The following is a 26,135-nucleotide window of genomic DNA, read 5'->3' on the forward strand; positions in this document are numbered from 1 at the left end:
ATTCCTCCATGTCGGCTGCTGTGGACCTCCGTGATGGCTGCCGCAGAGATGAACCCCCCTGCGCATGTGCTGGGGTGACACCAACACATGCTGGTGCTCCCGCGCATGCGCCAACTCGCGCCGGCCGGGGGAGGCCCTTTGGCAGTGGTTGGCGTGGCGCCACGCCCCTTCCGCACCAGCCGGCGCGGTGTAAACCGCTCCGGCACTAGCCTAGCCCCTGAAGGTGCAGAGGATTCCTCACCTTTGGGGCAGCCCGACGCCAGAGTGGTTCATGCCACTCCTTCGCGCTGGAGTTGCCCGCCCTGCCGATTCCCGCAGAATCTCGCCCAAGGCTAAAAATAGTTGAATCTCATGTTGTTTTTTCTTTCTTATGCAATAAGAACGTCACTTGTGATACTGCCCCTGCTGTAAGCCAACAGACTGAAGCAATGCACTTCTGCATAACAGAAGTTTTAGAAAAATGAGACATGTAACTTTTTCCTATTTTTGTGAGGGCCAAGAGTCCAGCACAAGTTTGTTGAATCAAACCGAAAGTAACTTTTATTTACAGCAATATATTTACACAGCTCAGCAGTTTACTGCTGGCTCACTCTTTCCAGCTGGTATCATACTGGCCGGCTCTATTTATACAGCTGAAAGGTTAACGATTGCTCCGCCTCCCTATCAGGAAGTTAATATTCATAGAATCATAGAACCCTTACTGTGCAAAAAGGAGGCCATTCTGCCCATCGAATCTGCACCGGCCCTTGGAAAGAACACCCTACTTAAGCCCACGCCTCCACCCTATCCCCATAACCCTACCTAACCTTTTGGACACTAAGGGCAATTTAGCATGGTCAATCCTCCTAACCTGCACATCTTTGGACTGTGTGAGGAAACCAGAGCACCCGGAGGAAACCCATGCAGACACAGGGAGAAAGTGCAAACTCCACACAGTCACCTGAGGCCGGATTTGAACCCAGGTCCCTGGAGTTGTGAGGCAGCAGTGCTAACCACTCTGCTACCATGCAATCCTGATTTCCCAAGATAACCTTTCCCCTTGCATGAGGTGTGCTGACCCTCAGGTTCAATCACCACCAGTCAGCTCCTTGTCAAAGTGCGAGCAGCGTATGGTCTTCTCTGGTGACTTTCAGTTACATCCTCAAAAACTCCAAGGGAGTAAATTTCCAATTGTCCTTAGCCAATTGTTCTTACGAGGAAAGGTTGAGGGTGCTAGGCCTTTTCTCATTCGAGCGGAGAAGGATGAGGGGCGACTTGATAGAGGTTTATAAGGTGATCAGGGGAATAGATAGAGTAGACAGTCAGAGACTTTTTCCCCAGGTGGAACACACCATTACAAGGGGACATAAATTTAAGGTGAAAGGTGGAAGATATAGGAGGGATATCAGAGGTAGGTTCTTTACCCAGAGAGTAGTGGGGGCATGGAATGCACTGCCTGTGGAAGTAGTTGAGTCGGAAACATTAGGGACCTTCAAGCAGCTGTTGGATAGGTACATGGATTACGGTAAAATGATATAGTGTAGATTTATTTGTTCTTAAGGGCAGCACGGTAGCATTGTGGATAGCACAATTGCTTCACAGATCCATGGTCCCAGGTTCGATTCCGGCTTGGGTCATTGTCTGTGCGGAGTCTGCACGTCCTCCCCGTGTCTGCGTGGGTTTCCTCCGGGTGCTCCGGTTTCCTCCCACAGTCCAAAGATGTGCGGGTTAGGTGAATTGGCCAATGATAAATTGCCCTTAATGTCCAAATTGCCCTTGGTGTTGGGTGGAGGTGTTGAGTTTGGGTAGGGTGCTCTTTCCAAGAGCTGGTGCAGACTCAAAGGGCCGAATGGCCTCCTTCTGCACTGTAAATTCAATGATAATCTATGATTAATCTAGGACAAAGGTTCGGCACAACATCGTGGGCCGAAGGGCCTGTTCTGTGCTGTATTTTCTAAAAAAAAAAAAAAAAAATAGGATCCTGGCAGGTTACAGCACTAATCTCTCCAAATACCCCTCACACACCTATATTTTGAAATTCTTACTTTCTAATACAGTGTGAATACTGCAGACACATCTCATACCAAGATCTTCACTGACATATGATGGATAAGTAAATTTTGCCTCAACAGGCTTTGACCTCAGGTCAATACAATTTCCTGGAAATAATTCTGGCAGCCAAGTAGCAATATCTAAAAGTCACTGTCAATGCCAGTGAAAACTGGACTCAATTTCTTTGACACGGCATTATTTCAGGAGTCAACAGAAAATGTTATTAGATCACTATAATGTTCAACAGTGGGCAGCACGGTAGCATTGTGGATAGCACAATTGCTTCACAGCTCCAGTGGTCCCAGGTTCGATTCTGGCTTGGGTCACTGTCTGTGCGGAGTTTGCTCATCCTCCCGGTGTGTGCGTGGGTTTCGTCTGGGTGCTCTGGTGTCCTCCCAAAGTCCAAAGATGTGCAGGTTAGGTGGATTGGCCATGATAAATTGCCCTTAGTGTCCAAAATTGCCCTTAGTGTTGGGTGGGGTTACTGGGATATGGGGATAGGGTGGAGGTGTTGACCTTGGGTAGGGTGCTCTTTCCAAGAGCCGGTGCAGACTCGATGGGCCGAATGGCCTCCTTCTGCACTGTAAATTCTATGATAATCTATGATTACTGCTGCTATATGTTGACATTCAAGAAATTTAACAGGAGCATGAAGACCTGATTTTGCCAATAATGTGGCATTTGCTGAGTACAAGGTGCCACTGTTTTTATTCGTGTGCTACTTTGCTAATCACCAACATTTATCTATACACATAGAACAGGTCACAACACTACCCTTGGAACACATTATCAACTACATTCTTGTCATTTGAAGAGACAGATATTTACTTCCATTCACCACTTTGTTTTATGCCAAACCTCTATCAATGCCACCAATTTATCTTTAATACCAGCGGCCTTAATGTTTATGACACTTCTCCAAAATGGCCTGCTTTGAGTGCAATGAAAGTAAACTTGATTGCCAGAGTAAACACCTCTGATTATCATTAGTGCAAACCATGAGCATTGTCATATCCATAAAGTCTGGTTGTCAAGAAAATCTGTCAGGAAAGCTTAAGAAATTGTACCAGCTGGGATTTTCCGCTCCTGTTCTCCCCGGCGGATTTGGTGACGGGAGCGGAAAATCTAACGAGAGGCCCAAATCGTATTTTATATCGGCAGAAGTTTCATCGGTATTGTCCCCACTCCCCACCAGTGATGTAATGGGAATCCTGATGTTCAATGCCAGGTATCCCATCATATACATTTGATTATCATTATCAGGCCCCCCCCCCCCAACCCTCCATTAGATAATCCCATTCACAACAGCGTGAGGCCACATTGGCGTGAATTACAACTGGTCTCCCACTGCATGCACAGATTGTTGCTAAATGTTTCTCTCTTTATTTGGCTCTGAATATGGTGGTCAATATGGTTGCCTTCCTTAATTTATAATTACGTTTTGCTCAAGAGTCACCAGGTATCTTTCGATGCCGCCACAAGGTTCAAACCGAATACTGATCATAGACTCAAGACACCAGTTAGTTAGTTCAAAGTCAAATGCTTATTTATTTACACACAGTTAAATATACTCATGCACAAATACTACAGACCAAACTATCACTACTGCTAAAGCCTATACTTAGCTTCGGTCGCCCACTCAGTCAGAGGAACAATGGCCGTTGTTCGGTTCTGAGGCTGTTGGGGTCGAAGTGGTGAAGGGGAACAGCTAAGGTCGTCTGTCAGGTAGCGTGCGTTGACCTAGGACTTACTTGTTCTGGTGCAGCTGTTGGGCAGGTCTCTCCTCGGTGAGAGCCGGAGCCAAGAGAGCGATTCTCTCTTGGGGGATTCTTCTTCTACCCAAAGGGGCTTTGCGTGCTTTTGGGCTGGCCTTGAACTTGGCCCCAATTAATTGGGCCGTTTCTCGATCATTCTTATCGATTTCCTCCAATAAAGGGGGTGGGTGCCCTGATGGCTGGGCGTGTCCTAGGTGGCCGTTGGCCTGCTTTGTTCTGGTCTCCTCTGGTGCCGGGGTGTCTGCCTTAGTATCGGTTACTCAAATGTTACTCTTTTGTTCCCGGAGATGGGTCATTAGTATGCTAATGGGTTTGCAGTTTTGGTCTTGTCTAGGAGCTGCGGCTCCAATATGCAGACAAACCCTGAACCTGCTTGTTTTCTCAGTATTGTCCATTTTCCCTGCAATCTTTGCAAAGTTTCCATTTTGTATTCGGGAAGTTGTACCAAGGGCAGTGCCAGAGGACAGTGCCAGAGGGCAGTACCTAAGTATCTCCAGATTGCCAGAGAGGCATTGCGACGCGCGGGGGTGGTGGCCAGTCACGGGAGGGGCGAGGGGGGGGGGCTTCCATTTTAACTTTTGTGCCGAGCTGGTCTTTAAAAAATGGCATCTTTAACAAACTACGTTGTTGGCAGGTTGGGCTGAATCGGCGCCTTCCCTGCCAGCATCACGTTCTGGTACCCACGTGTTCAAGTCTTTTTTGCTAAGTTCTGAACAATATGGTAGAGAAAGCTGCCTTAGGGCCAACGGTTTCAATGCCACTTTTCCTACCTGCTACCACACTCTACATGTCAAAGGGAAATTTCCACCCAACATTTTTCTGTTGGTAATATTCCAGTCATATTTTTTAAACTGAATGCGAGTGGGAATTAAAGCAAGGAACAGAGTGATTGTGTGAATGTAAACTGAGTGTGATATGTTAATTGTGGCCATCGAAAATGGCTGCCCGCAAAGGATAATGGGAATTGTGGTCAAGTTGGGACACAGACAGTACACAGCCCTTGTGTTTTGTGCAAAGGAAAACCAGACGGAACTGAAACTTGCACCTGTTAAAGGTCAATCACTGATTTCCCCAGGACAATCGACTCAAATCAAGGAATAGCAACAGTAGCAGACTCATTGACGCCGCTTCCCCTTATTTGGAAAGGCATACGTACTTGGGACAATGGTAACTAGGACCTGCCCAGCCATCGAGGTACCCGCCCCTAATTGGCCAGAATCGATTAGGGTGATCAAGACCCTATCAACCATTGGATCCTGAGTTAGCACCGCCCAAAAGGACGCAAAAAAGGAGAAGGATAAAAGGCACTTTGCCACTAGGGATCGGTGTCTTTTGGGACTGGCCTGTGCCCACACCAACTGCAGCATAACGACCAGCCAAGTTCAAGACCCGCGATCGCTATCTGAGAGAGACGAGCCGCAGCCGAGACGAACCTGACGATTTCCAGCCGACACACGTGGGGATTCAGATAAAAGTCTTATCTACCCGCACAGAGCCGGTCATCCAGAAGCTAAGTAAAGGTCATCTTAGTTGATAGGTGTAGTTTAATGCGTAGCCGCGTGTATCATTGCATATAGAGATAAGTCTTGTGTTTAATAATAAACTATCTTTTGAACTAAATACTGGTTGTGTGATCATTTGGTCAATACAAGAAAAATGGAATTCATTCCCACAGGAAGTAGTTGGTTCTAAAACTTTGAATGTATTCAAGAGACGACTGGATATAGCACTTGGGGAGAATGGGATCAAAAGCTATGGGGAGAAAGCAGGATTAGACTATGGAGTTGGATGATCAGCCATGATCGTGATGAATGGCGGAGCAGGCTCGAAGGGCCAAAAGGCCTTCTCCTGCTCCTATCTTCTATGTATCTATGTATCAATGTAATATGCTCGCAGCTTGTGGTTATTAATAAAGTTAGCAAAGTAATGAGCATAGCAAGACTTCAGACAGATGACTACATAAGGTAATTGAGTAAAAACATTTATAGAACAGGAATAGATTTGAATGGGGTTGTGGTTGAAAGGATAGGATATGCAAGGTGATGAAAGAAACGTGTCAAAGGTAAAGTTTGGATACTTTTCTTTCAAATTCTTAAAGCTAAAGTAAAGAGATTAAATTAATCAATTTTGGGAGAGCATAAGAACATAAAACATAGAAGAAGAATTAGGCCACTTGGTCCATCGAGTCTGCTCCGCCATTCAATCATGGCTGATATTTTCTCAACCCCATTCTCCTGCCTTCTCCCCATAACCCTTGATCGCCTTATTAATCAAGAATCTATCTATCTCTGTCTTAACGACACTCAGTGATTTTGCCTCCACAGCCTTCTGTGGCAAAAGGTTCCACAGATTCACCACCCTCGGGTGAAGAAATTCCTCTTCATCTCTGTTTTAAAGGGTCGTCCCTTTCGTCTGAGATTGTGTCCTCTGGTTCTAGTTTTTTCTACACGTGGAAACATCCTCTCCACATCCACTCTATCCAGGTCTTGCAGTATTCTGTAAGTTTCAATACGATCCCCCTTCATCCTTCTAAACGCCAATGAATACAGACCCAGAGTCCTCAACCGTTCCTCATACGACAAGCTGTTCATCCAGGGATCATTCACCTCCTCTGGACCCTTTCCAAGGCCAGCACATCTTTCCTTAGATACGGGGCCCAAAACTGCTCACAATACTCCAAATGGGGTTTGACCAGAGCCTTATACAGCCTCAGAAGTATATCCCTGGTCTTGTATTCTAGCCCTCTCGACATGAATGCTCACATTGCATTTGCTTTCCTAACTGCTGACTGAACCTGCTCGTTAACCTTAAGAGAATCGTGAACAAGTACTCCCAAGTCCCTTTGTGCTTCTGATTTCCGAAGCATTTCCCCATTTAGAAAATAGTCTATGCCTAAATTCCTATTTCCAAAGTGCATAATCTCACACTTTTCTACATTGTATTTCATCTGTCACTTCATTGGCCACTCTCCTAGCATGTACAAATTCTTCTGCAAACCCCTTGCTTCCTCAATACTATCTGTACCTCTACAGATCTTTATATCATCTGCAAACTTAGCAACAGTGCCTTCAGTTCCTTCTTTCAGATCATTAATGTATATTGTGAAAAGTTGTGGTCTCAGCACAGACCCCTGAGGCACACCACTAGTCACCGGCTGCCATCCTGAAAAAGACCCCTTTATCCCCACTCTCTGCCTTCTGTCAGTCAGCTAATCCTCTACCCATGCCAGGATCTTACCCATAACACCATGGGCTCTTAGCTTATTTAACAATCTCCGATGTGGCGCCTTGTCAAAGGCCTTCTGGAAATCTAAATAAATCACATCCACTGGTTCTCCTTTGTCTAACTTCCTTGTTACCACCTCAAAGAAGTCCAACAGATTTGTCAGTCATGACCTCCCTTTGACAAAGCCATGCTGACTCAGTCCTATTGTATCATGCATTTCCAAGTACTCTGTGATCTCATCTTTAATAACGGACTCTAAAATCTTACCAATGACCGAAGTCAGGCTAACCGACTTATAATTTCCCTTCTTCTGCCTCCCTCCCATCTTAAACAGTGGTGTTACATTAGCCACTTTCCAGTCCTCTGGGACTCTTCCTGCCTCCAGTGATTCCTGAAAGATCACCACCAATGCCTCCACAATCTCCTCTTTTAGAACCCTGGGGTATAGTCCATCCGGTCCAGGTGACTTATCCACCTTCAGACCTTTCAGTTTCCCCAGAACCTTCTCCTTTGTGATGGCCACTGCATTCACCTCTGCCCCCGATTCTCCTGGAGCTCTGGCATCCCACTGGTGTCTTTCACCGTGAAGACTGATGCAAAGTGACTATTCAGTTCATTTGCCATTTCTTTCTTTCCTATTATTACTTCCCCAGCCATGTTTTCCAGTAGTCCAATGTCTATTTTTCCCTCTCTCTTACCTTTTATATATTAAAAAAAACTCTTCCTATCTTTCTTTATATTACTAGCTAGCTTGCACTCGTATTTCATCTTCTCTCCCCTTATTGCTTTTTTAGTTGTCGTCTGCTCACTTTTAAAGACTTCCCAATCCTCTAGCCTCTCACTAATCCTCGCCACGTTGTACGCTTTTTCTTTTGCTTTTATGCTGTCCTTGTCTTCCCTCGTCAGCCATGGATGCCTTGTCTTCTCCTTAGCATGTTTCCTCCTTCTTGGGATGAATTTCTGCTGTGTCTCCCGAATAACCCCAAACACTCCTGCCATTGCTGTTCCACTGTCCTCCCTGCTAGGCTCCTTTTCCAATCAACTCTGGCCAGCTCCTCCATTATGTTTTTGCAGTTACCCTTATGTAAATTGTAAAGACATTGGGTGAGACAACGAGATATCAAAGGGAAAGAATGTATTTAAAGAGATACTGGAACCAAAGACTGTGATTTCACTAAATTTTAGACCGATTTCAATTTGATTCAAAGTGTCTTAATATTATAAAACATTGGGGCCCTGAATTTGCAGAAAAGTAACAAGAGTTTAATGCGCTCATCCTTATTAATGTGTAAATAACAGCGATTCATGGCAAGAAAGATTCACATCAAGTTGTGAATTGCCCAAACCTGCAGGATGATTTGCCATTAGCCTTGTGAAAACAGGATAATCTCGTAGTGAGGTAACAATTGCTGCGTTTATGCTGTAAAAATTAATTAAACTTGCTGCAGATAGTTAGTGCTTATACATAATATAATGATGAGATTTATGTTCCTGTAACATCACTGAACCCATCAGCCCGGAAAGGGAATAACGGAAACTGCACAGTTTCAATCCTGCAGATTCCTTGAGGTTTTTAAAAGAAGCTTCAAATGTGAATTTTACTTCTTGTCTGCCCTTTTTTTCACCCTCTTCATCTCATCTCTCTTTGTCTTTCTTCATTTATTTCATTTAGTTTGACCTGTTTTCACCCTGTTTTCTTTTTTTGTAATTTCTCTGTTTTCTCCATCTTTACATCTCATTGGTTAAGGAGATACACTGTTGGTTCTATCATTTACCAAGGTTACTAGATGCCCTATTACAAGTGCCAGCTCACACTCATCATTTTTTGGCACAATGTTCAAGCTGAAAGAGGAGGGAACACATCATTACGGGCAAGCCACAAATGCCGTGTTCCAGAAAATCCTTCACCATTGAGTGAAGCAATTAAGTTTCCTTACCTTGGTTTATGTGTCCTCTTTTTGAAGTAGTAGAGGCTGAGTATAAATATCACTATCAGAATTGTGACCAGTACTGAAATAATCCAGATGTGGAGCTGCGATTTTGTTTGTGCTGCAAAAACACAAAAGGAAAGTATTAATATTTTTGATGAAAATAGGGATGGGCAGAATTTTATGGTTCCGCACTGGTGGGTTTACAAACAGGGGATGGGGATGGCAATAAAATTCTTCGGGTGCCCTCCCACCTGCACCAACCTGTCTGTAATTTCACAAGGGGCCGAGTAAGGCCTTGAGGCCAATTATTGGGTATCTAAGGGCCACTTGCAGGTCAGCTCATATCTTGAGGCTGGTGAGAGCAGTTCCAGGACTAGGAAGAAACCTGGCAGATCACCCCGCTTGGGCCTCAGGTGGAAAGAGGAGAAGCCCCTTCCATTCAAGGTTTTGCTCTTCACCAACCCTTCACCAACCCTTTGATACTCATTCCCTGCCTGACCTGCCACCATCCCCGGGGGGGGTCCCCTCCTATCTCCGCCATGATAGCTTGCACCTACTTTGGCACTGGAGACTGCTTGTAATCCCGCCAATGGTTGTCGCTCCCTGTGACGCTGCTGGCACTACAGTGCTTCTGGTCAATTAGGTTGATTGGCAGCTCGTTGAGGAGGGAATTCCACTTGAATAAGGGGAAGATGTCCCATCCCCAGCCAACTAATGCTGTTAAATTGCTGGGGGGTTGTCCTGGTGCGTTCCCTGCCAACTCACTGGGTGGTGGGGTGAGAAACACCGCTATCAGAAAAATCCTTGTGTTCTCTCTTTTTGCAGTGTTGATCATTTTGATTTTGGGTCAAAAAGTCCCAGTTTTGTGAGTTCTTCAGAAATTTAAAAAAATGTAAATATAATGCCAGAAATCTGTTATTTAAAAAAAAAATCAGTTATTTCTGTCCACTTATTTCTGATTAATAAGGTTAAGCATTTCAAAGAATTTTGTCTATACAGTGACAAAGCAACTACCGGAACTTCAGGAAAAATGTAATTTGTCCCTAATTTAATCTTGTATCCAGTCGATTGTATGATTCCAAAATATATGGGAGTCTGCATTACGCAAATTAAAAAAATATGAAGCAAATGTTTCTGCTAGGTCTGGGACACACTGAATGGTGGACCCAAAAATATGCCAATAGGTATTTCATGTTCCCTTATTTGCACAAAGCAAATAGGTTGGATAAGCAGTGAGAGTGTGGAGGCCCTGGGGAAGGGCGGAATAAGAGCAAGAGGCAAAACATGCAAATGCCATTCCTTAAAGAGCCATCTGCACTTTCCTCTGTAAATGGTTTTTCTACCGTTTTGTGCTAGGTTTGTTGGAGGATGAAGTGAAAATTTACAAGTGCCCAGAGCAGAATGCCTTTTCTATTAAGGAGCCTTGGAAGTTATGTTGATAGAGGTGATTCAAAGGAGATCTGACAAGTTTGGCTGTAAATGACTGACTCTTAAAAAGGCATCTGTCAGGGCTGTGTGGAAAGAGGTGGTGGATCAGATCAATGCAATTTCTAATATTAATACATCTCCACCGCCCGTTGCTGGTAGCAGGGTCCTTGATGCAACGGAAAATCACAGTATTTACAAACATCAACCACATCAGAAAGAGTTAAGACCACCCAATCATGGCTCTTCACACTTGAGTAATTTTGAAGTGCTGAGCTGGAAACTGACAGCACTTAACTCTCTTTGATGTGCTGATATTTGTAAAGAGTGTGGTTGCAGCATTTAGACTTACTCATCCATGAAGAGGATGAATGAAACTATGCTGACAGCTGTGTTTGCAGAAGTTGTCAATCACAGCCGCTACCAGAAATGAATGAATGGCTTGCAGTTAATGTATTGGAGGGGTTTAAACATAGGTCACAGCTGTTCTCTTTCCAGGAATGGACACGTGGTACTTCCAGGTAAGCGCTACAACTGTAATTTTTCTAACTGCCCCTGTCGGCTCTAGCTTCCGACAGGGGTCCCTTTTCTGTGGGGGGGGGGTTGAGGGGGTGGGGGTGAGAGGTTCTGTGGAGGGGAGGGGTCCCTCTAGCTAGTGGGTCCTGTAGGGATTTCTTTAGTTAGGAGATTCCTGTGGGAGGACTCCCTATTTAGGGGGTGTCTGTGGGAGGGGTCCCTCTAGTTCAGGGAACCCTGTGGGGGGTTCCTCTAGTTAGAGAGTCTCCCTATTTAGGGGGTTCCTGGGGGGGTCTCTCTATTTCAGGGGTCTCTGGGAAGTGTCCCTATTTAGGTGGTCCCCCTATTTGGGTGGTCCCTGGGGGTCTCCCTATTTAGGTGGTCCCTGGAGGGAGGAATCACCCTATTTAGCAGACCCTGGGAGGGCAGGTTGGTTGACACCCATACTTGGGGGAAGTGGGGGGCACCTTAAAAATATGGGTGTGGGGGGGCTGCTTTGCGATACGGGGGGGGGGGGGGGGAGTGGGTGGGGGGCTGATTTAGGTGGAGGGGGGCTGTGGTCAGCCGCGGGACTTTGCAATCGGGTTGCTAGGTCAAAATGGCGGCCAGTTGCCGGCCTTGTATTCTCACCATGCAAACATTTGCATGGTGAAGGATACTGAATTGCTCTGTGTGGGGCTAGTCCCATGGGGGTGATCTGTCTGGGTCTTTACAATAGTTACCCAGAAGTTTGAGCAGGTTTTGATTCTTCTAACTTTCTCGGAGTAACTATTAGTGTAACCCTGACAGAACCATCCAAAGTTAGCGATTTAGATGACATTATCAGGTGGTCCCCAGTGCAGGGCAATTAGCTGAAGGAAGTTAGAGGAAGTTAGCCCTTATGGCAAATTACCATGTGAACCCTTCCCTGTAAGGTTGCGAGAGGGATTCCCCAGTGCATTTTTGGGGATCACCCCCAAACCCGACGTTGGGCAGATTGGAAGTTACGGCATTGAACTTGACAACGTAGTTCACTTTTTTACCTGCAAGCTTTTTAAATATTTATATATTTTTCTGTCTTACCATATACGGTGAGGCAAGTCTTCCCAATATTTTGGCCTCTTCTGGATGTATTAAAGATACACTGATAACATCCTTCATCTTCAAGCTTCACTCCAGACAGTACGATAACGGACTCTTGCATCTTTGATGGTTGGAAAGCAGCTCGACCAATAAATGCCCCAGAAAAATTGGCTTCAAATTTTTCACTGACTGTAGCGATATTGTCCTCAGATTGACCATTTAACTTTTGCCAGGTAACCTGCAGGATATCTTTTATACCTGAAGTACAGTTGAAGATAGCATTTCCACCTAAAACTGCCGTCATATTCCCCTCCGTCTCCACATTTATGTCCTTTACTGTGAAATGGAAAAAGAATATATTAAAACACATCAATTGTTCCACTAAAAGTATTTATCTCAAAAGTATTCAGAGTTTTACTAACAACAAAAGACTTAGAATGTCAATGGAGCTCCATGGTTGTAAACCCATCCCTGAGGCAGAATGTGGTTAGCTCAAGTTGCACTTCAGAGATTAACTGCAAACTCTAGACAGATACTTTCTGTACAGTAGTGAGAGTGGACTATGCTATTGGAGATGCTATCTTTCAGATGAGATGCTAAACACAGGCTCCATCAACCCTCTCAGGAGAAAATAAGAAATACCTGATGCGATTGAATGCCCAAAAAACAGAGTCCTGTTTGGGTTCATAGAGCGGGGTATTTCTCAGTGCTTGCCGCGTCGAGGATGACCCACTATCTAACAGGACTCTGTTTTTTGGGGGGCCTGGGTAAGGAAAAGCTCCGCCGAGGTCGCACTTATTTCACGTGCTGCACTGACGAGCTCAACTCGCCAGTGCAGGAAAGGATTCAGGAGCCAATTTTACATGGTGCCCCGATCCCTCGACCTCCCTCAGACCACCCACCATCACCTCCGGACCCTTCCAATTCCCCAACTTACTTCTTTGGGGGTCCTTATCTCTTAGGGGGTCCTTAAGTCCCCACCCTCACCCGACCTCTTAAGGGCAGTGCACCCCTGGGACTGATCCCTGGCACCGGCAATCCAGCACCTGGGCATCTTGGCACTGCCTGTGCCACCCGGGCACCCTGGCAGTGTCAGGGTGGCACTGCCAGGGTGGCACTGCCAGGGTGCCTGTTTGGCTCTGCCAAGGTGCCCATGTCGCAGTGGGAGAGCCCGGATACTACCCTGCCCGGAGCCCGACCACCCAGGAGCCTCCGATAACCTGAGAGTCCTCCCCAGATGCTGTTACGTTTAGTCCATGTTTGTGTGGCTCTGTGCTAAATGGAGCCATGGCAAGGTCTTGCAGGTGCGGGCGTTTGTTCAGAGGCCTTGGGAGAATTGGGTGCTGACATACTTAAATGAGCCTAATGGCTCACTTAAATAGGTAAGACTGGGTGGGCTAGATACAAATCTCAACGTCTTGCAAGATCTCGTTAAGTCTCGCGAGGCATTCCAAGCATCGCAAATCTTGCAAGAGGCCTCTCGTGAAATTTAACAGCCTCGTCGCATCACAGAGTCGTGTGTGACAAGACCGTTCGATCGTGCCCCCCATATTTGATCCAGAGCGGGAGAGTTTCCCCCACAGTGTCTGGTCAATATTAATGTTTCAATAAATGAAATGAAAATTGCTTATTGTCACAAGTAGGCTTCAAATGAAGTTACTGTGAAAAGCCCCTAGTCGCCACATTCTGGCACCTGTTCGGGGAGGCTGGAATGGGAATTGAACCGTGCTGCTGGCCTGCCTTGGTCTGCTTTCAAAGCCAGCGATTTAGCCCTGTGCTAAACCAGCCCCAGTATGAAGTTACTGTGAAAAGCCCCTAGTTGCCACATTCCAGCGCCTGTTTGGGGAGGCTGGTACAGGAATTGAACCCGTGCTGCAGCCTTGTTCTGCATTCCAAGCCAGCTGTTTAGCCCACTGTGCTAAACCAGCTCCTTATTATTAAACATTATTAAAGTAGACAATTCGTCATTTTTTGGTTGGTGCCAGGCTTTCAACTTTCTCTGTTGTACAGCAGCCAAACCAAAAGGGTTTTAACATGTTCGTTCAAAGCTGTTATCAAAAGTAACTTCTTAATTTCAGCGAAAATGGAGTCTGAAGCACTGACCTTTGTCTTCAGTGTGATCAGTGACCAGTGTCCTGCCCATTATTATGTGACTGTCATCCCACTGATCATATTCCTGATCACAGTATAGGATCAATTATATCTGGATCTCTTGTTCATCAGGAATGATGGCATGATAGAACACACTTGGATTTGGATTTGGGTTTATTGTCATGTGTACTGAGGTACTGTGAAAAGTATTGCTCTGCGTACAGTCCAGACAGATCATTCCATACATCAAAACATAGGAGATAGGATAGACATACAATGTAAATACATAGACATAGACATCAGATGAAACATACGGAGTGTAGTATTATTAAGTAGAGAAGATGCATGGAGAGATCAGTTCATTCCATAAGGGGTCCATTCAGGAGTCTGGTAACAGCGGAGAAGCTGCTTTTGAATCTGTTAGTTGTGTTTCAGACTTTTGTATTTCCTGCCAGATGGAAGAGGTTAGAAGAGAGAATAACACGGATGGGAGGGGTCTTTGATTATGCTACCCGCTTTCCCAAGACAGCAGGAGTTGTAGATAGAATCAATGGATGGGAGGTGGGTTCACGGGATGGACTGTGCTGTGGTCACGACTCCCTAGTTTCTTACGGTCTTGGGCCGAGCAGTTACCACAATACGCTTGAGTCCACGTGGAGTCATATCGATTCAGCTTTAATCAGATAGAACTGTACCCAGCAGCGAAGTTACAGAAGTGAAGGCTGCTGGGACGGCATTGGTTCTTATACCCCGTCTCTCAGGGCGGGGCTATGTACATTGCCCAATGGTAGACCCCGTGATCTAGCCAATGGTCATTCCTCTCTCTGGTACCGCAATACCTGGTATTACCACATCATACCAGGCTGTGATACAGCCAGATAGGATGCTTTCTATGGTGCATCTGTAAAAATTGGTAAGAGTCAATGTGGACATGCCGAATTTCCTTAGTTTCCTGAGGAAGTATAGGTACTGTTGTGCTTTCTTGGTCGTTGCGTCGGCGTGCGTAGACCAGGACAGATTGTTGGTGATGTGCACAGCTAGGAATTTGAAGCCGTCAACCATCTCCACCTCGGCACTATTGATGCTGACAGGGGTGTGTACGATAGCTGAAATCAATGACCAGCTCCTTAAGTTTTGCTGACATTGAGGGAGAGATTGTTGTCGCTACGCAACACCACTAGGTTCTCTATCTCTCTCCTGTACTCTGACTCATCATTTTTTGAGATCTGACCCATGACAGTTGTGTCATCAGCAAACTTGTAGATGGAGTTGGAGCCAAATTTTGCCATACAGGCGTGTGTGTTTGGGAGTATAGTAGGGAGTTAAGTACGCAGCCTTTTGGGGCCCCGGTATTGAGGACTATTGTGGTGGAGGTGTTGTTTAACCTTACTGATTGTGGTCTATGGGTCATTTATTGCAAGGTTTACTCAATGTTGGGCAAAAATCAATTTACAGGCCGCTGTTTGAAATACTTCACACTACATATTCCAGTATGTATTTGGTTCCAGTTACTGTTTTTTAATTAATTCTTGCACTTCAACTGCAACATTTTAATTACTATAAGATTATTAGCAGTACTTTTTATCAGTTCTCGTAGCAAAAATGGAACAAACGGACCGGAAGAAAATTTGATGGTAAGTTAAATTTGTTTTTCTTTTACCTACTGCTTACTATTTCCTGCTCAAAGGTTGAGGGATAATATTGGGCTGAATCTTGCTGGGGTGTAGGGGGGCTTGTCTGTTGATGCCTCTTTTCAGAAAGGAGTGCTTGCTGAACAAAACGTGAATCAAGTAGTAGCAAGGCCAGCAGCAAGACTTAACCCTGGAATAAAGACCACAGGGGAGAAAACCTCACCTACAATGAGCTGCCAACATAGCAGCACCACTGGTGGCTGCCAGAAGGACAAGTCCAAGGATCGCTCGAGGGACCCAGGCCGAGCAGGTGAGGAGCTGGGATGGTGTTTACTGAGGGTGGGGGGCATGGGGAGAAGCGTGCAGGGTTGTTGGCAGGCAGAGCAGGAGATGTTTTTGAGCAGGTCCATCCCCACTCAATGTCCAGTTCCTTGACTGGGGCACTAAGTGCTTTTGATTGAGGGAGCCTTCCCCACACACCAGGAGATGACAAGCTGGCCACATGTTTATGGCTGCCGTGCACTCTGCATAGCAACAAACCTGCCTGCAGCTGGTTTAACACCAGGGCAGTGGGATGAAGCCCTCAAGTGGTCATTCATTGGCAAACTAATGGCCTCATTCAGCAACGAGGTGGGAAGGTCGACTCTGGGCCTTCCCACCCAGGACTTAATTCTAGCAGAAGTGGGAAAGTGGCAGATTTCAGGTACACCATCATTCGACTTAATTCAAACTCGTTTATGCCTGCAAGCTCGTCACCAGAGAGAGCAAGAGATTCTGCCTATTGGCACTGTACTTTGTGGAAATTTCGCTGTTCCTTATGATGGTTTTCTTGGCGTGCTATGAGGGAAATATATGACCGCATTCTACCGCCTTTAAAAATCTGCTTCAAACAAGCTCTGTTCTGCTCTCTGGGATATATCTCACAACAGTCCATCTCTGGTCTGTTTAAATTGATAAGTAATATACTATCAAGAAACGTTTTCTTCACTATTCAGCTGGATGCTTCACTTCATGGCAAATCAGGGATCTCAAATTCCAATCAATAAATTAAGTTGGAACCAATAAATTTGCTCAAGTGCAATTTTTAATCCAAACAGACAATGTACAGAACACTCAAGAATTAAAATGATACATGGAAAATTCTGATATTTTTTTCAAAGTGTCAGTCCCGGCTGGAAAAGCAGGGAGAATCCCATTGGTGCCGGTGGGAAAACTCGCTGAAAATGTTTTTTCCACATGATTCATAGAACATAGAACATAGAAAATACAGCACAGAACAGGCCCTTCGGCCCACGATGTTGTGCCGAACCTTTGTCCTAGATTAATCATAGATTATCATTGAATTTACAGTGCAGAAGGAGGCCATTCGGCCCTTTGAGTCTGCACTGGCTCTTGGAATGAGCACCCTACCCAAACTCAACACCTTCACCCAACACCAAGGGCAATTTGGACATGAAGGGCAATTTATCATTGGCCAATTCACCTAACCTGCACATCTTTGGATTGTGGGAGGAAACCGGAGCACCCGGAGGAAACCCACGCAGACACGGGGAGGACGTGCAGACTCCGCACAGTCAGTGACCCAAGCCGGAATCGAACCTGGGACCCTGGAGCTGTGAAGCAATTGTGCTATCCACAATGCTACCGTGCTGCCCTTGAGAACAAATAAATCTACACTATATCATTTAACCGTAATCCATGTACCTATCCAATAGCTGCTTGAAGGTCCCTAATGTTTCCGACTCAACTACTTCCACAGGCAGTGCATTCCATGCCCCCACTACTCTCTGGGTAAAGAACCTACCTCTGATATCCCTCCTATATCTTCCACCTTTCACCTTAAATTTATGTCCCCTTGTAATGGTTTGTTCCACCCGGGGAAAAAGTCTCTGACTGTCTACTCTATCTATTCCCCTGATCATCTTATAAACCTCTATCAAGTCACCCCTCATCCTTCTCCGTTCTAATGAGAAAAGGCCTAGCACCCTCAACCTTTCCTCGTAAGACCTACTCTCCATTCCAGGCAACATCCTGGTAAATCTTCTTTGCACCTTTTCCAAAGCTTCCACATCCTTCCTAAAATGAGGCGACCAGAACTGTACACAGTACTCCAAATGTGGCCTTACCAAAGTTTTGTACAGCTGCATCATCACCTCACGGCTCTTAAATTCAATCCCTCTGTTAATGAACGCGAGCACACCATAGGCCTTCTTCACAGCTCTATCCACTTGAGTGGCAACTTTCAAAGATGTATGAACATAGACCCCAAGATCTCTCTGCTCCTCCACATTGCCAAGAACTCTACCGTTAACCCTGTATTCCGCATTCATATTTGTCCTTCCAAAATGGACAACCTCACACTTTTCAGGGTTAAACTCCATCTGCCACTTCTCAGCCCAGCTCTGCATCCTATCTATGTCTCTTTGCAGCCGACAACAGCCCTCCTTACTATCCACAACTCCACCAATCTTCGTATCATCTGCAAATTTACTGACCCACCCTTCAACTCCCTCATCCAAGTCATTAATGAAAATCACAAACAGCAGAGGACCCAGAACTGATCCCTGCGGTACGCCACTGGTAACTGGGATCCAGGCTGAATATTTGCCATCCACCACCACTCTCTGACTTCTATCGGTTAGCCAGTTCGTTATCCAACTGGCCAAATTTCCCACTATCCCATGCCTCCTTACTTTCTGCATAAGCCTACCATGGGGAACTTTATCAAATGCCTTACTAAAATCCATGTACACTACATCCACTGCTTTACCTTCATCCACATGCTTGGTCACCTCCTCAAAGAATTCAATAAGATTTGTAAGGCAAGACCTACCCCTCACAAATCCGTGCTGACTATCCCTAATCAAGCAGTGTCTTTCCAGATGCTCAGAAATCCTATCCTTCAGTACCCTTTCCATTACTTTGCCTACCACCGAAGTAAGACTAACTGGCCTGTAATTCCCAGGGTTATCCCTAGTCCCTTTTTTGAACAGGGGCACGACATTCGCCACTCTCCAATCCCCTGGTACCACCCCTGTTGACAGTGAGGACGAAAAGATCATTGCCAACGGCTCTGCAATTTCATCTCTTGCTTCCCATAGAATCCTTGGATATATCCCGTCAGGCCCGGGGGACTTGTCTATCCTCAAGTTTTTCAAAATGCCCAACACATCTTCCTTCCTAACAAGTATTTCCTCGAGCTTACCAATCTGTTTCACACTGTCCTCTCCAACAATATCGCCCCCTTCACATTGTACTCTTGGTAGCTTATCTCTGATTCCTTCACCCGGGAAAACCTAATCTCTGTAATCAGTGGGACACTCCTTTTAAACACTTTCCAAGCACTTGTTAATAATAATAATCCTTATTAGTGTCACAAGTAGGTTTACATTAACACTGCAATGAAGTTACTGTGAAAATCCACTAGTCGCCATATTCTGGCGCCTGTTCTGGTAAACTGAGGGAGAATTCAGAATGTCCAATTCACCAAACAGCACGTCTTTTGTGATTTGTGGGTGGAACCCGGAGCACCCAGAACCCACGCAGACACGGAGAACGTACAGACTCCACACAGACTGTGACTCAAGCCAGGAATCGAACCCGGGACTCAGGCGGGTTTCAGTGCTAACCACTGTGCTACCGTGCTGCCCAATGTTCCAAATCCAGTAGGGGGATGGCTCCCAGGAAGACAGCACCACGTTTCACTGAGGGAGCCCACATCATACTTCTGCATGATGACATCCTGTACCCGCGACCGCGCTGACGTCCAGCAAGCAAGGTTAGCAAAACCGCCTAGGAGGATGTGGCCATGGTAGTGAGTGCCTGTTTGCTCCATAGGAGGATGGGACTACAGTGTTGAAAGAGGATGAAAATGACCTTCTTTGTGCAGCCAGAGTAAGTCTGCCTCCTAATGTCTCCCTTAACACACCAATCACACCTCCACGGTGATCTCTCTCCCAGCCACCTCACGGGGTCCCAACACTTCTGCCCTCTCCCCTCAACTCCCCATGGTCTCCTCTCAGTAGATTATCTGCTCCAACCATCCCCAATCGTACTCACCTCGCATGACAGAGCTCATGATCATCTGACCTGGCAGGACTCCCGCCCACACTTTCCCCATCTGTCTCATTGCAGGACAAACCCAAGCACAACCAATGTGAGTGGGCACAGCCTGCCAGAGTCATGCCTGAGCTGAAAACCGGAACGCACTTTGAGGACTCTTGAGCTGGCCGGCGAGGAGCAGGACCACACTTGTGGCGAGGTGGGGCAAGAGACAAAAGTTAGAACCGTCAACACATGCAGCCATGGTGCAAGCCTCATTTGAGTTAACTTTCTCCAATCAGTCTGCCCATGCCACTAATGCCATCTCCCTTCCCTTGCAGGTCAATCAGTCGACCAGCCCGGATCATCCTCATGCCCTGTGGAGACCATAGACTCGAGCAGCTCTGAGGGAGACATCTCGGAGACAAACATTGAGGAGGATTCTTAGCTGTCACCTCCACCAACACAGATACTCACACCTCAGTGGGAGGGCAGGCCTCTGAGTCACTCACTGGTGAGTCACTGACAGCTGAAGATCCATAGCAGACAGAGACAGGAACATCCCAGGGAAACGGCACACTGGAGGTATGCCATAGCTCAGGACTGTGCTGAGCCTTAGGCCAATGATGGGCCTATGGGTACGGTTGTCCCAGAGCTGCTGGAACTACAAAGGCAGAGTTGCAAGCATCAGGAAGGGATGACAGCATCCCTCCTCGGCCTGTAATGCCGCCTGGAGGAGTCCCATCGCCATCTGTCCGATGAGATAATGCTGTCATTCCAACGCAGCAAGGCCATCATTGCGAGGCTGGTGTCTGCTGTGGAGACCTTGACGCAGGACTTCCGCTCCATGCTGGGGGATGTTCGCTCCACAATTCAGCTTATGACCTCCATGTCTGAGGGTGTGGGCTCAATGGTGCAGGGCTTCAACTGCATGGTGCAGGCAGTGGTGGGAATCCAGAAGTGTCAGTGCCAGAAGACGGCAGGGTTTCTTGATATCACTCCAGCTGCCCTTCCATCCCGTGCAGAAGCCCAATGGCTCCTGGGCACCCAAAGGGATGAGGATCGGCAGGAATGCAGCTGGAGGCCTTCCACCCAGGGAACCTTGTGCGTGTACAGCCCATCTGATACTCCCCAACAGACCTCCAGGCCCGCACACCAAGGAGGACAGCACTGTAACACCTGTGCAGCCTAAACGTAGGCCTGGACCCTCAAGGTCTAGACCCACCAGGGGCACCCACCAAGGTCATATCAGGCAACAGAATGTCTACGTCAGCAGGCTGCTTCAACCTCAACTGTGGATCCTGGGGAAACACCTAGACGTAGCAGGAGGGTGAGGAAGAGTAAGAAACGATAAGCACCTGGTGGGCACGGGTGGATCTAGGAACTGGGAGAGATAAGTCACCATTGTAATAATGCAGTTATATGAAAGATCACTTTGTTCACCTACACAGATCCTCCACATTATCATGTTATGACACCATGCTCCACAAACCCCCTTGCAAACTCTTCATCTTTGTGCAGTGTGAGAATGACAGCGCTATGTCTCTGTCACCTCCATCCATGGAAGGTTTACCAACACCCACCTCACCCACCTTCCAGAACCATCACCGCCGCACACAGCAATGCGCAGACCTCTCATATCTGCCAGTATCCTCTAATTCCGTGGATGCCAAGGGCTGAAAATTCTTGAGTCTGTCCACTTCGTCAGTAGCTGGAGAAAAACACTGGGACCCTTGATCTCAGAGGAGACAATAGCAGTTGAGATGTGTCATTCAGACTTTCTGGGCCCCTCGATCACCCCATTCATTGGCAGGGCATGCTCAGCTGTCTTGTCAGGCAGGAGTCAGACATTTCATAGACAATATGAAGAGAATCGCTCTGTCCTTACAGCAAGTTATCATCATTATCCTGCAGAGTCTGGCCAATCACTTTAGCGCTCTGCCCTTGAATGTTATGATCATCAGGATGACCTCCTGTAGGCACCACAGTAGCAAGAAGATGTCAGTCCTCATGGTTGGAGAGGCCTTCACACCATATTCCTGGTCATCCCCAAACCAAGAGGCTATGAGGGCATCCCTAGCCCTAGTCCCATGCAGACCCTGGCCAGCGCCTGAGGTGCTTCTGCCACATCGCCTGTGAGTTGCCCCTCGTGGGGCAACCTCTAGGAAGGCTCCCCCACTTGCCGGTCCAGGCACCGGAACCGCATCTTGAGCAGTTAAGTCACCTGCTCGATCAGTGCACAAGTTGACGCATGAGCCTCATTGTAGCGAGTTTCAGTGGGTGTTTGTGGCCTTCGCACTGGTGCCATCAGCCACATTCTGAATGGGTACCCTTTGTCCTCCAGCAGTCACCCATCCAGCCACTGCTCTCCCTCAATAATGGCTGGGATCTGTGAATGTTCCTCGATGTAACTTGCCATGGACACACTCCAGGAAATGGACACATACCTTCATAAATTCATTGTGTTGTCACAGACAATCTAGACATTGAGGGGATGATATTCCTTGCAGATCCGAAATGGCAGCCCATGCCACCATGGGGAACACAGATCCATGTGGATGCAGTTGATGACACCCTGCACCTGGAGCATGACTGCTCTGTGGGTGAAGAGCATGGCCCTGGTGTCCTGGCTCACCTAGTCCTGGTCCAAGTTTATGTATATGTGGGTCCTCACGAATAGCGCATCTGTGACCTCCTTTATGCACTTTTGTCCGGTTGACTAGGATATGCTGCACAGGCCACCCGTGCTGCCTTGAAACTCGCCACTGGCATTGACGTTCAGAGGGACAGTGACTTTCAGGGCCATAGGCAATGGGTGACCTCCCAGTCCATGTGGTGCTAGCTCTTGTATCACCTGACAGAGGTGCTCCACCATCACCCACGCAGGCGCAACCTTCTCTGGCATTGCACCTCTGACATCTGGACGTAGGTTGTCCCACGGTGGTATACATGTGGCCTGTAGTGTCTTCTCCAAAGCTCTGCCATTTGTGGCCCTGCTCCCAGGGGATTAACATGCTCTGCATCTCCCTCCTCCACATCACGTCAATGAAACTGCACGATAGCAAATAAAGCAATTGCCAGCTCAACTTGCTCCATGATTTTCCCGAATCAAAACCTGAAAGGAAGTGAACGTCAAAGTGAACGATGGGGTGTTCTAGCAATGCCCTCACCCACAGCCCCCTCAGGATCTGGGACATCCACCTATGTGCATCCCCTTATGTGAGTCCCTTGCCACTGAAAAAAATGAAATGAAATGAAAATCGCTTATTGTCACAAGTTGGCTTCAAATGAAGTTACTGTGAAAAGCCCCTAGTTGCCATATTCTGTTTGGGGAGGCTGGTACGGGAATTGAACGGTGCTGCTGGCCTGCCTTGGTCTGCTTTCAAAGCCAGCGACTTAGCCCTGTGCTAAGCAGCCCCAACACTGAACATCACTCCCTCCCCACTTGCCCACGGTTGCCTCTCTTCATTCCACCTGAATGAAGCACTTCGATCCTCGAGAGACTTAGTGGACCCTGTGACACCCCCAAGGGTGAGGAATGAGGGCAGTTGAGTGCATTCAATGGACCTACGTTCTTACATCATGGGAGAACGAGACTCTGCCATTCAACATCTGAACTGAGTGTCTGTTGAGCACATTTACCATAATGCCTTGCATTGGGGGCCACATCTGTGTTATCTTTCTGTTATGAAAATGTGAGCATTAGCCTTGGAGTTCAATGCTTGTGGGCAAGGCTTGTAAATGGTTAACAATTGGGTTCCAATTAATTGTACGCTCATGCATTGCAATGCTGATTAAATCGCCACAATTGATTCATCAAGGAAGGGTTAGGAAACTGATTAGACAACTGGCTTCCCCTTGTGGCAGGTAAGGCACACCTGATGCATGTGAAGACTGCAATTTGCAATCAACCTCATCCTTAGAGAGCACCCTCAATCCCCCAGGTCTTAATCACGGCTGTGGATTAAATGAGCCTTTCAACTTGAACAGCCAGCCACCCATACACAATCATTGGCACAGTCTGTAGCCAGCTCATCCCTCAGGCTTCAAAGTGTGGGAGTTCATTCTAACTGCACTCTTCCGCTGCTGAGCCTGTGGATTCACCTGCTCCCACCCACTTTCCACCTGCCAGTCTCGAAGGGCAACCCCTCAGTGAGGGGCCTGAAAAATCAGAAAACGCGATCTCACCAGTGAAAATAGCTTTTCCTGATTCTCACACATTTTGTAACTGAATTGTCCTTTTCGTTGTTGACTAATGCAGGCTGAAAATCCCCCTCATTGTTTGAATATTGTGATTTAAAGAAATGATCGAACCAAATAGGAACAATGTCCATAGCGGGTGAATTTAGTATCACCGAGAAACATAATGCTATCTAACATAGCTCTGGTTAGATGTGGGGCCTTAGCGGGGAATGTGAGGCCGAAGCCCAGTCCCATTTCCTGCACTGAGGAGCCCCATTCACCAAAACTCCTCAGTGCAGAGAGATTGGGATGACATTTTTAAACATCCCCCCCAAGCCACAACTTACTGTCAGGGGTCCCTGGGGCCCGTACACCCTCCCCCCCCCACATCCAGACCAGGCACCCCTGGCCTGATCACTGCCATGCAGAAAATGCCAACTTGGCACCCTGGAAGTGCCCCTGCCAGTTGGTAGTGCCATATGGGCAGCTTGGATGCCAGGCTTGCAGTGCCCAGATAGTACCAGCAGTGCCAGGGTACCATCCTGCCAAGAGGACATTCACCTGAGGGTCTCCAATCTCCCACGAGGGCTTTTCCGTCTGTGAAGACCAGTACTGAATGGCGCTCGCCCGAGGTCTCCAAGGTGAAGGGGATATATCCCAATGCCTTGGTCACCTCAGGGAACTGTATATTAAAGTGAGACGAGCTGTTTTGCTTGTCTTGTTATGCTCTAGGTGTAGCATAAGCGGCTTCCTTGTGGTGCACTTGACAAAGGAAGGTTCAGACGTGAGATAACTTCAACACGTTTATTAAAATATTTACACTTCTCTTCCTTGGGTTCGTCACTACTGTTAATCCTTCTATAGCTACTCAGACTGACTAACCAGTCTGCTACAATCCAGGTGATATTGAATCAACCCTGTGTCTCTACTCACTGACTGTCTCCACTGGAAAGAGGAAGATCATGTGTGTTGTGTTCTTTATATATGGGTTGGTGTAATGCCCTCCTGTCGTTGTGTCACCTCTGTGTGTAACGTGAATGCCCATTGGTTGTGTCCTATCTAACTGTTCTATTGGTTGAGTGTCTGTGTGTCATGTCTCTGGTGCTCCCTCTAGTGTCTAGCTCGTCTACATATATTTACATTAACCCTTGTGTCTTTACAGTGATGCCTATCACCACATCGCTCTAATATGCAGATTTGCCAAAAAGTGATTCTGCCCACAATGGGCGGTATTCACATTGCAAAGTCTTGTGAGATCACATTAGATCTCGCGAGGCATAGTGAGCCGGGTAGATTCCGGGAGCACGGTCTCATGGCAGTTACTGCCCACATTGCGCTGCGGCATACTGCTTTTCGGGTGCAGCATGGCCGGTATATCGCACCCAATTTGTGAGACAGACACCCTGGAAGTACTCCTACTAGCTGGAAGTGCCATATGGGCACCTTGGGTGCCAGGTTGGCACTGCCTAGGTGCCAGGCTGGTAGTGCCGAGGTGCCCAGGAGGCACCAGCATTGCCAGGGTACCAGCCTGCCAAGTGGGCGAAAGTCAATTGATACCATTAATAAGAAGCTTGATGAAATAACTGTTGAGGAAGGGTTATAGAGGTAGTAATAGAAAATACAGAGATGTTGGGTATGAAATCCTCAATTAAAATAGTCATGTATGTATGGGCTGCGGGAGGAGATAAGCTGCAAAGCCTTTTTTGGTTTCAAACTTTCTTATACTCTTATTTGTATCGATCATACCATTTACAGTGAGGCAGGTCTTCACAGTGTTTTGGCCACTTTTGAATGAATTAAAGACACACTGATAACATCCTTCATCTTCAAGCTTCATTCCAGACAGTACGATAGTGGACACTTGCCTCTTCGATTGTGTGAAAGTAACACGACCAATAAATGATTCTAATACGTTGGGTCCAAATTTTTCACTAAATGTAGCGATGTTGATCTCAGATTGACCATTTAACTTTTGCCAGGTGACCTGCAGAATATCTTCTAAATGTGAAGTACAGCTGAATGTAACACTTGCACCTAAAAGCACTGTCATGTTCTTCTGTGTCTCCACATCCAGGGGTTTCCCTGTGAAATAGAAAAAAATAGTATAACAAGTCAGTCGTTCACAAACATCATCTGTGCTAAATTCTGCTCTAAAGTACACAGAGGCTCACGAGTTGCAGTGGATTATTCTGCCATTTGTGGCTCACTGGTAGCAGTCTCACATC

At 46.8% G+C, this 26,135-nt stretch overlaps 1 protein-coding gene across 1 annotated transcript in view; it reads right to left on the minus strand.

Annotated features, from left to right (window-relative positions):
• The window catches only part of LOC140428749 (nectin-1-like), a 76,641-nt gene that overhangs the window by 23,617 nt on the left and 26,889 nt on the right, over positions 1–26,135 (minus strand). The window contains exons 2-4 of the mRNA XM_072515457.1: positions 25,657–25,992; positions 11,966–12,301; positions 8,969–9,080 (exon numbers count right to left, since the gene is read on the minus strand). Of these exons, the coding sequence (XP_072371558.1) occupies positions 8,969–9,080; positions 11,966–12,301; positions 25,657–25,992 (784 nt within the window). The remainder of the gene's footprint in view (positions 1–8,968; positions 9,081–11,965; positions 12,302–25,656; positions 25,993–26,135) is intronic.

Source organism: Scyliorhinus torazame, chromosome 8 (genome assembly GCF_047496885.1).
Source record: "Scyliorhinus torazame isolate Kashiwa2021f chromosome 8, sScyTor2.1, whole genome shotgun sequence".
Lineage (NCBI taxonomy): Eukaryota > Metazoa > Chordata > Chondrichthyes > Carcharhiniformes > Scyliorhinidae > Scyliorhinus > Scyliorhinus torazame.